The 11,002-nt window shown below is 53.0% G+C and overlaps 1 protein-coding gene across 2 annotated transcripts; it reads right to left on the bottom strand.

Annotated features, from left to right (window-relative positions):
* Nucleotides 1–111: 111 nt before the first annotated feature.
* On the bottom strand, nucleotides 112–10,067 carry SSRP1 (structure specific recognition protein 1). 2 transcript variants are annotated; one of them, XM_041723453.1, is made up of 18 exons: nucleotides 9,929–10,067; nucleotides 9,307–9,442; nucleotides 8,179–8,364; nucleotides 7,517–7,622; nucleotides 7,068–7,258; nucleotides 6,725–6,955; nucleotides 6,488–6,591; nucleotides 6,256–6,384; nucleotides 5,762–5,983; nucleotides 4,972–5,044; nucleotides 4,854–4,862; nucleotides 4,422–4,560; nucleotides 4,243–4,288; nucleotides 2,384–2,513; nucleotides 1,831–2,001; nucleotides 1,558–1,646; nucleotides 853–1,039; nucleotides 112–600 (listed from the first exon to the last, which is right to left on the bottom strand). In XM_041723453.1, the coding sequence occupies exons 2-18, from the start codon at nucleotides 9,358–9,360 to the stop codon at nucleotides 529–531; spliced, it is 2,139 nt and encodes a 712-aa protein (XP_041579387.1). In that variant the 5' UTR covers nucleotides 9,361–9,442; nucleotides 9,929–10,067; the 3' UTR covers nucleotides 112–528. The 2 variants fall into 2 exon arrangements, with proteins under 2 accessions (XP_041579387.1, XP_041579388.1); XM_041723454.1 differs by lacking the exon at nucleotides 4,854–4,862.
* Nucleotides 10,068–11,002: the final 935 nt, after the last annotated feature.

Raw genomic sequence — 11,002 nt, 5'->3', positions numbered from 1 at the left:
CCCGGCTGGCCAGCAGGGCCCGGCCCAATCACAACAGGACGGTAACCACCACCCCCGGAACACGGCGCCTGTATTCAGCAGCAGGGCTACAGAGAAGGCATTAGGACATGGTTTCCAAAGTCAGTTCCCTTTATTAAATGTTGATTTTTCAGACCAGAAATACAAAATAAAAGTAGAAATAGGCCCCCGTTAGGAGCTATGGCCTGCCCTCACCTGACCCCTGCTGCAGCAACCTGAACAGGAGAAGCAGCAGCCATATCCCTAAGGTCGCAGGAGCAGGCTCAGGATTCCACCCTGCACTGCACTGCCCCACCCAATCTCTCCCCAAGTTATCAAGAGCCATCCTTGAGAAGCAGTAGAGAGGACACCTCCCCTGCTGCCCAGGTGAAGTGCATGTCACCAGGAGAGCTTGTCAAGATGGCACAAAATCCAAGGACTGCATTTCATGAGAAACTGGTACCAAAACATGGGTGGAGAGACTGCAGGTTGTGACAGAGCAAGCCCAAGGAGAGAGAATTTTCTTCCTCTCTACTCATCAGATCCTGATGCCGAGTCTTCTGAGCTGGGGGGGGTGCTGGCCAGCTCCTCTTCTTCAGAGTCCTGAAAATCAAAGGTCTCTTAAGGGAAAGGTTTAGAGTCCTGGTTGCCCTCCCAGGGAGCCACTTTTCAGCAGGTGAAGGATCCCTAATTCCCTACCCACCCCCAACCCCCCACTGCAGCACTCGCCTTCAGAACCTGAGAACTGCACCTTTCCACTCCAACTCACTACTCTTACAGACCTACCACAGCCCCCAGCCCTCAGACATCCACCCCTCTGCCTCAAGGCCCCTCACCCCTAAACTCTTGCCACACCTCACTCCGCCTTCTCTTCTTTTTGCTCTTGTTCTCTCCGGAAGAACTCTCATCACTGGACACAAACTCTTTGCTCTTGAAGCTCTCACTTAGCTGCCTTGATGAGGACTTGGATGATGAGCCCCTCGAGGGCGTTGATTTCTTTTCCATCTTCACCTTTACTTTCTTCTTCTTCTTTGACTTGTCCCTATAGCAGCAAGAGGGAAAAGGGCCTGGGCCTTCAGGTTCACCCATCAAAGCCAATCCACCCTTAACTTTAATAGGGCTTTTCTCACTCCCAGCCACACCGCCCATCTCACTATAAGTGCAAACAGCCAGCCAGGTGAGCCCCAAGTGCCCAAGGAAGAGCCCCGTAAGTAAATAACCACAAGAATCACGGGCCACAGCCTGGAGCACATTGCAGACCTTGTACATATCCCGCTTATCTCTAAAACTTCGTGTGAATTCTGCTCCATCATATTTATTTATTCCCCCACACCTTCAAGTAAAACTAACCCTCTAGGAAAAGGGCCCCATTTATCCAGTGAGCTCTGGAATTCCCCAGCACATTACCATATTGGGCAGTTGCCTACCCAGACCTGAGAAGCACTGCCTACTGCAATCAGAGCCTATCTATTATCTTTAACACCCCAATTCTCAACATGGACCCACAAAAATAGATGCCAAAAAAAGCACTTACTGGGCCATTTTGTTCCCAACACTTACCTCTTGGAAGACTCACCCCGGCCCCCTTCATATTCTTTCATGGCTTTTTCATATTCCCTCCTGGCGTCCTCAGCTTTGCGATCCCACTCCTGTCTCACACACACACACACACACACACACACACACACACACACACACACACGAAGGAAAGAGAAGAATGAGCCCTCTTCCCTGATGGTGGCAAAATCTATATAGAAAAGGTCCACTGACAGCTTGTCCCTGCCCCCTGTATCAGTTACAAGGATGCCACCCCTCATCTCTGCAGCCATTCACCTCCTTCTTCTCTTTGGACATTCCCTTCCAGATCTCGCCTGCCTTCTTGGAAAGATCGGTGATGCTGATGCCGGGATGGTCGGCCTTGATCTTCTCTCGGCTGGCATTGAGCCATAGCATGTAGGCAGACATCGGCCTCTTGGGGGCATTGGGGTCTTTGCCCTTCTTCACCTACATGAAAACCCAAATGCCTTCAGCCATCTATTTCTCACAGGCCCCCAAAACAAATTATTTAGATCACCTGCTTGAGGAGAAAAATGAGAGAACTAATAAGTAAGCATAACGCTAGACTCGCCCTACACCCACTGCCTCGCTCCCTAGGGGCCCCCTGTCTTGGGCTCCTAGGACAGAAGCCAGGCTCCTAATTCTGATCTCTCAGAAGCTAATCAGCCCAAAGGCCAGAGAGCAAACTTTCCAGGGACATACTTCCCCAGGCCATCTTTATTGGCTACAACAAGCAGCCCCAGGACCACTGTGACACACCCTACAGGTGGTGGACAAAAGAAGGTAAAGGGAATGGCTTCCCCCACAGCCTCCCATTCTGAGTGTGCACCTCCACAGGCTTCTTGCGGCTCTTGCGGTCCTTGGCCATCTTGGCCTTTTTAAGCTGCTTCCGTTTCTTCTCGTCCCGGTCACTGTCACCCTCATTACTAGAGGAGCTGGCTGAGGCGTTGCTGTCAAACCTGCCAAGGAGAGGGACGCTAAGACCTGGGAGGAAGGACAGCACCCCAAGGGTTCAGGACAGGAGGGAAAGGAGTCTGAAGCTACCCATGCAGAAAGGGGAAGGCAGGGCTGCAGGAGAGCCTGCCCCCCAATGGTCCCCACCCTGCTTCCTCCTCTCACTGGAGTGGTTCCAGCTGTCCCCTCCCCACACCTGGCCTCTTCTGCACACCTATCCCTGGCATCAGTCAACCAAGGGGACATAAAATAACGAACAAGCTTCAGCTGCGTTCTTTGCTCATGGCCTGACCCAATGTCTCACTCCATCACCATACTCTTGGGAGACAGGCACAGAACTTATCTTGCCCAGAATTATCTTATCTTGCCCAGAACACGCCCTAAGCACTCTTCACCACTTCCTCTGAGTTAGTTGTTTTAATCCGTTCTAGAGTCTTTTTCTGATAAAGAGATAATTACTAAAAAAAATATAAAAAATTAAAAAAAAAGATAATTACTACAGAAAAAGGAAAGTTTTTTTTTTAAAGATAACTTAAATAAAATTTAGGGGAACCTGGCTAGCTCATTCGGAAGACCATGCAGCTCTTGACCTCAGGGTTGTGGTTCAAGCCCCACAATGGGTGTAGAGAATACTTAAAAAAAAAAAAAAAGAAAAAGGAAAAGGAAAAGGGAAAACTGACCTCAACCCAAGTCCATCCATACACATATAATTAAGTTCTATCCAATACGCATGGAACTCCTCAGAAGACAGACAGACCTACCTTATACCTGTATGGTGCCAATTTTCAAGGGATTTTTGCAAGTGTCTGCTCACTGACCTTTATAAGTATGTGACAAGCAGAACCACCTACTCATATATATGTATACTATGTATATAAATACATATACATACTATAAATCTATTGGGTTTTTGGCTGCCCAACATTCATTCCCAATTTTTCTGGGTAAAGAAAATCCCAATTTTCTGTGCGAACCACCTTGCCCCCATTCAGGAGGGGCTCACTCCAATAGGCTTTAAGCATAGGTACATGCCTAGTTTTAACACAGCTCACCCCCTAATAACTCAGAAGGTGGCAGGAACCATGCTGTTCACTGCCCTGAGAGAAGAGGCAGTTCTGGGTGTTAAACCAATAGGATTAAGCCTGCCCAGAGCTTTCTGAGGGTCATGTGACACTGCGGAGGCCAAACCTATCTAAAAAAAAAAAAAAAAAAAAAACAGAAGAAATAAAAGATTCCCCACAACTTCTGAGTATCTGGATCTAGGTACCTGAAGCCACTTATATCCCTGGACTCTACAGTTCCATGAACTTCTAAAACTCCCTTTTAAGCTAAAGGCCGTTTGAGCCACATTTCTGAGGTTGGCAATCAAGAGTCTTGATCAGTACAGCACAGGGGACCACATGAGGTTCTACGTGAGGACACAGAGATTCAATGACTCACCCCGAAACTCCTAGCTAGTAAATGTGCAGGCACTGGTTCTTATTCCCATTTTCTCCCCACTGCTTTTTTGGCTTACCATGTGCCTTGTACCTGCAAAACCCTTGACAATTTCCAAAGCATGTCCATGTATCACCTCAGTGGAGGTCACTTTTCCACTGTGGGTCAGTAGCTAATGTTGGGACATGAGAAATGTCTAGAGATCTTCTGGTCCCTTAAGATCACAGATCTTAGAGATCTGTGAGATCTTAGAGATCTAAGATCTCTACCTCACCCCTGAGTAGAACCAAAACTCACTCCTCTGCCACGTCTTCCTCCTCTTCACCTGGATTGAATGACTCATCTGAAAAAGAACATAGGATGCATCAGTTTTGCCCCCAAGAGAGAGATCCTGCCCCTTTACCCAGACGCCCAGCTCTGGCCTCAGGCAACAGCCTGACCGCCCTTGTGCCCCAGCACTGCCAAGGCTAACCTACCAGTTTCTTCTCCTGAGTCATCACTGCTGTCGTTGGCATTCTCTTCCCGGATCTTGCCCTCCTCCTTCATCCGCTCCAAGTAGGCATCGTGCTGGTCCTCATCAGAGTCAGCGTATTCATCGTAGCTTGGGTTCATGCCCTAGCCAGGAAAAAGATGTGAGTTAGGGCCAATTCACCCTGGTGCCAGAAGCCCTGCACACTCAAAAGCACTCCCCCATGCCTGTGAGTAAGATCAGCTCCCAGAAGACCCTGGGGCTGGATTGTCCACACACAGCGGCGTGCAGGGCCTGTGCCCAAGGACGTCCTGCCAGCCGAGTTAGTCCAAGCCCCTCCCTCTCCCAGCCCCACTGGGGGCTCCTGAGGGGCTGCCGAGACTGAGCTAAGGTCATGCTGAGGAAACCTGCACCGGGAAGGGGGGAGGGTCACACGCACCTCTTTTTTCTATAAGGGTAAGAAGAAAACAGAGAGTGAAAAAGAAGGCAGAAGAATCCCTGCTCCCTCCACCCCTGAAAGAACAGAAGAGGCTCATTCTTCCCACTCGCACGGGTACCTCTTTTAGTCCTCGGTTTTTGATGTTGAGTTTTTTGGCGTTGACAAAATCAAACAGCTTCCCATACTCCTCCCTGTGAGGTGAGAGGCACCACATTACTAGACATGCAGGGCCCATGCCAGGGTGGGCCGCACGCTATTCTGACACCCACAGGCAGGGAAAGACTGTGGGGCCTACAGCTGCTGACCACATTATCCAAGCTAACAGCTCAGAGAGCCCCAGAGGAAGGCGGTAAGGAAGAGTCAGACACCGGTCTTGAAAGGGAACTGCAGTCTCAAGGGTCTGAGAAAGAGAAGGTGGGGTGTGTTTCTGTTCACTGGATATGCCCAAAGTAGGGGGAGAATATCAGGGAAAGGGACATTTTCACCTTTGTGCTACTCTGAATTTCGTACTTCACAAGAGCTATCAGAAGGATGAGGTGGGAAGATGTTTGGAAGACATTTAGCCCATAGTGAGCACTCAATAAACATTAGCTGCTGTTTTCTCGGGCACAGAGCTCATTCCAGGAAAAGGAGAGATAGCATTTCCATCATGGGAGGAGTGGAGGAGAAGGGCTGGTACTGAGCACACACTATGGGAAACAATTTAAGTACAGAAAAAAAGGGAGAGGCTTTCAAAGGCTGAGCACTCCAAGAAGAACCAGATCCCAAGGAAGCAGAAGAAAAATTCTGCTCAAGGCTTGAAATGTTAGGGAAAAGTCACAGCACAGAGATTACCCCAGGCCATGCCAGCTTCCCGGGAGAGATGGAGACAGACCCAGGATGCCCAGAAAGTAACTGGCAGTTCTCACCTCTCAATGCTACTGAAGGTGTACTGGGTGCCCTGCTTGGTCTCGATTTCAAAGTCAAAGGAACGAGTGGTGGTGGTACCACGAGCAAAGTTGACAAAGGAGATCTCATCGAAGCGGATGTGCACAGGTGGCTTGTGAACGTAGATGAAGCCCCGCTCCAGGGGGTAGAGCAGTCCCGAGCTCGCCTTGTAGGAGCAGGTGATACACTGGGCCCCCGAGTGCCTATGGAAGATGCGGGGAGCCTAGTCAGCACCCACCTCAGGAGCAGGTGGCATAGAGCCAAAGGCCCCGCCCTCAGCGGCGACACATGTGTGCTCGGGTCCTCATGTGAGTAAACTTCACTAAGTTGCTCTAATGGAGACAGCTGACACCAATCATGCTCTGGCCCAACTAGACCTCTAGGAGATTGCGTTCCCAGCCCAGGAGGGGTTTACCAGGGAGACACAGCAAAGCGCCCCCCCAGGCAGGCCAGGACCCCAGGCCGGCACTCTCACCCTTGGAAGTTGCCTGGCACTGTGATCTTGCGGTTGACCAGCGCCTTCATGACCCGGCTGACCATCTCGTACAGCGATCCCGACATGTTCTTAGTGAGCCGCCCCTCAAAGCGTTTCTCCACTTCTTCCCTACAAAGAGAGGAGGACGAGTTCACCAGCGCTGCTGCCTTCTAAGGGCACACTGCTCTCCTGCCTGGACAGTGGAAGGACATGAGTTCAGGGATACACTCACTCGTTCATGTTGAGAGTCAAGGAAATGTCCTCATCCTTGGAGAAGAGAAGAATCAAGAAGTGGTAACGGGTTTGGCCCTGCTTGATGGGAGGATCTAGGCTGATCTGGTAAGGAAGAGGCGACATCAGGTTTCACACGAGTCAGTGTTCCACAAGAACTGCTGATTAACCAAACACCAGCAAGACCTATCTACTATGCAAAAACCAGGACGATCCACCCCTGGGGCTTTCTGCTTACCACAAAGAACATCTGGCGCTGGTCTTTGTGGGGCAGCAAAAAGAGACGCAGCACCGTGGTATAGGGGATCTTGTAGTCAAAGGTCTTGCCATGCAAGTGCAGAAAGGTGGGGTAGATCCGAATGTCATAACGGCCTCGGGGAGTCAGACACTGAAGCTCCCGGAAGATGCAAATGGCGTCTCCAGTGGCCTGGATCACATCTGCCTTAGACAGCACATTCTGGGCAAAGGCCTGCAAAAGTGTACACACTGGTAGTCAGGCAGTGGGGATCCTGCTGCACCCCTGGGCCAGCCGGGGCCTGCTCAGCACCGTCTGCTCTCAAGGCGAGCAGGGGAGGCCTTACCTCAACTGGGTCCACGCCATCCTCCTGGGTGGGAGGCACATAGAAGCGCACTTCCATGAGAGACACCTCAGCGTCATCATTCTGGTGGAATTCCAGCGTCACCTCATTCTTGCCAGTGGTGCACTGGGACACATTGCTGAGCGGTATCTCGAAGACCGGCTGGTCACCGATGTCAAAGGAGAGCAGCTGCCCTGCGGGGAAAGGGCTTAGCGACCACAAGTTTCTTCCCTCAAGTCTGCAAAAACAATGCTCCCGCCAGACACTGGGCTATTTGGTCACACTGCACCCTCAAGACCAGGCCTCATCTGCTACCAGTCCTCAGTAACTAGGTGATGAGTTACAAACTGACAGGAAATCAGAAACAATAGCACAAAAAGAGCATAACAAGGTAAAAGCTGAAACTCTTCATCCAACCTTCTCCTGCAAACTTCAGTCTACCCAGGACTCACCACCAAACTTCACAGTTCCCCAGTTCCAGCCTTTCACACAGAGGTCCTTCTCCATCAGCTCAAGGCGATAGTGAGTTTTGAAGAAATCAGAGAGTTTCTCAAACTCCTGTGGGCAGAGGGGGAGAGAGCAATCCCTGTAAGCCCCAGTGGCCTTAACACATTCTGGGATTCTCTCTGACAAACTGCCCCGATATACCTTCTATCGGCAAACCCACTGTTGAAAGCAGCTGTTGCTGGGGACTGGATGTCAGAGCAGGGGAGGAGGAAAGTATGGAATTGACATTCCTGGTTATGTGCCTCACCGTGCTCTCTGACTTTGTGTGGGCAGTGCTTTGATGAAAGTAAAATTCAAATGCAGTACAGTCTTTAACTCAAACATGTCCAAACATTAAAACAAAAAAACTCAAACTAAAGTACCAAGACTCTGAATCTGGATAAAGGCAATGAGCAGAAACCACCAAAATATCACAATAACAGAAAATCTTCTGGAGTCAAAGCACAAGGCATCCAAAGCTGAACCGTGCTTCATGGCCGCAATGGCCCTGCTCTAAGGAGCCAAAATTAGCAATTACACGGCCATCAAAGGAGCCCCAACTCTTTCTAGATTAAAAATAAACAACGTGACACAGTAAACGGGGGTTTATGGCCACAGGACACCTCACCGATTCTCGGAAGCCGTCATACTTGTAGACGTGGCCATTCTTTGTAAGCAGTTTAAGTCCATGGCCCAGGGCGACTCGGCGCCAGATGCCTTCCGTCAGCTCCCCAGCCTGGATGTTATCCACTTTGCCTGTCTTACTGTTCTTGAAGATGATACCCTGGCGGCTCAACCTTAGCCGACCATCGTTCTGTTGGAAAAACAGGCCCAAATGCAAGGGTACGATACACACTGTGTCCGGGGCACAGACAGTCCCACCCAACACCTACCTACACCGGGCTGGCCAGATACAGATACAGGACCAACAGCTGGCAAGGGTGAGGGTCAGAAAGAAGAAAAAAAGTAACCTGGAAATCTGGATCCTAAAACCAAACCCTGGTAACCAGGTCCTTAGTCTGCAGTGGGGAATGGAGCGCACGACGACAGTCCCTTTCAAAGTCTGCAATCATCTAACTCCTACACAGATGCTTTTTGAATAACGGTGGCTCAACTTACAATCTTTCAACTTTATGACGGTGTGAAAACGATATGCAAGGAACAGAAACCATAATTTGAATCTGTATCTTTTCCTGAGCTAGCAGCAGGTGGTATATAATCCCCTCAGGACGCTGGGGCAGTGGCAGTGAACCATAGCTCCCAGCCAGCCACACAGTCACCCGGGTTGATCACCACCAGGCCACAACTGATACCCAACCATTCCCTACTCATTCTGTTTCACTCTCAGGACGGTATTTCATAAACCACATAAGGTGTCCAAACTCGATCATAAAATAAACCTTGTGATGGTTGCAGCAAAGCCTACGCCAACGAAAACACTCTGGGCCTGTTTAAAGTGGGTAAGATTAACCTGCCCTGTTCATCAGGTTAGAAACATTACTGTGCTTTTCTTTCTTTCTTTTTTTTTTTTTTTTTTTTACTCAAACGGTATTTTCGACTTACAACAGGTTTTTGGCCACGTGACCCCACTGGACCCGGTAGGGAGATTTGCAGGCATTGCCTTTTGTTGGGGAAAACACCCAACTACACATTCGACTCGGACTCTTTTTCCAAAATAGCAACATCATGGATGATGGATAAAAAGCCTACTCTCCTTCCATCTCTCAGCCTATCGAAAAGCCCAAGCCCTTCTTACCATGGAGCCTTTCACCTCCTGATAGACGTCGTTGAACTCCAGTGTTTCCGCCATTCTGATCAGCCCCTGTTGGCCTCAACTGGGAGCTGGGCCCCAACTCCTGGGTGGGTGTGCAGATACTCAGCAGGTTGGGAATCTGAATTCAAGAAGGGGGGGGTGGGTGACAAACATCAAAGGCAGCACCTCCCTGGGCCCGTGGATGGAGCCAGGTGGCAAGCCCCGGCTGCACCTGGGATGTGTCAGGATCTCGTCTGCCAGGGACCCCACGGCAGGCCCTGCAAACCTCCAGGAGCCAGGCCCAGCCGCGGCTGGGGAACCCGGCCTGGAGTCGCGCTTACAGCGGGACCAGACGCCCGCTCGGGGCGCTCCAGCGGGCGCCATGGCAACGAGCAGCGGAACCCCGGGGGCTGCACCTCTGCGGCTCGCGACCCGGCTCCGAGGGCAAGGCTTCCCTCCTGGCGCTCCCGCCGCGCCGCGGCCCCGGGCCCAAGGCGCCCCCCCGCCCCCTAAAATGGATTCGCCCGCCGCCCGTGGATTCGAACGCGGAACGGCCCATCACGGGCGGCCCGCGGGGGGGAGCGAGGCCCGCAGCCTCCCGGGGCACGCGGCGGCGACCACCCACCTCCTCGAGCTGCAGCCTCGCGACGGCCCAGGTGCGGGCGGTGGGCGCGCTGGGGGACGCGGGAGGGGGGGCGGGGACAGGGGGACGGGGGGGACGCCGGGGAAGGTTTTCCCGCGTGCGCGGCCCCGCGGCCCGCCACCGGAAGCGGTGCACGGACCATAGAGAGAGCGAGCGAGCTAGAGAGACGCGAGCCCGGCCCGCCTGCGAGGCGGCCGCCTAGAGCGCCAGCCGGCCTGGAGGACCTGAGGGGAGGGCCGCGAGCGGTTCAGGACCCTGCGGGGACCCCGAGGCGGAGAAGCCGGCGCGTAGGGCTCCTTCTTTAAAAGTCACACCTGTTGAGGGGAGGACGGGGTCCTGGGGAGAAGCCGTGCGCTTGTCTCCTGTCTGACCTCCCGCGGACGCGTGCCTGCGCCTTTCCCGCGTCCCGCCCGGGACGGTCCTGGGGAGCAGGGGGCCGGGGTGTCGGTGTCGCAGTGACTGTCCCGTCCTCCCGCCACACGGCACCGGATGCTCTTTGAAAGGGCTTCTCTGTCCGCACCCAAAACTTCCCTCCCGAAGCCCGCAGTCCATGTAGGGGTGGCCTGCGGGTCCGCGGGGGGCGGGGCGGGGGCGGGGGGTCACAGGCACCGCAGAGCCCTGATTCCAAACACCGGCCGGATGGCGGGGGGGGGGGGGGGGGAACCCGGTGCCCGCACCGAAGTGGATGGCGGGGGAGGGGGTCCCCGCACCGAAGTGGATGGCGGGGGGGGGGGGGGGGGGGGGGGGGACCCGGTGCCCGCACCGAAGTGGATGGCAGGGGGGTCCCCGCACCGAAGTGGATGGCGGGGGAGGGGGTCCCCGCACAGAACTAGACCACTTTGGAATGAGGGATTCCCCTCCTGGCGTGAGGAGTTGGTGAAAGAAAGGGGCAAGGGGAGAAGCCCTTGCTCTTGGAGGGGAGGACAAAGCAGGATGTCTGCGCCCTGGGCAGGGGGAGAGACGAGGGCACAGATAACGCTCAAGGGAAGAGCTGCTCAGGGGGGAAAGGTGGCTTTTCTGAACACGATACCGGGTCCCTCCTCACGGATCCAGAAA

This window comes from Vulpes lagopus, chromosome 11 (assembly GCF_018345385.1).
Source record: "Vulpes lagopus strain Blue_001 chromosome 11, ASM1834538v1, whole genome shotgun sequence".
NCBI classification, from domain to species: Eukaryota; Metazoa; Chordata; class Mammalia; order Carnivora; family Canidae; genus Vulpes; species Vulpes lagopus.
Note: the sequence above shows the minus strand (reverse complement) of the source record. Positions and strands in the feature narration are given on the sequence as shown.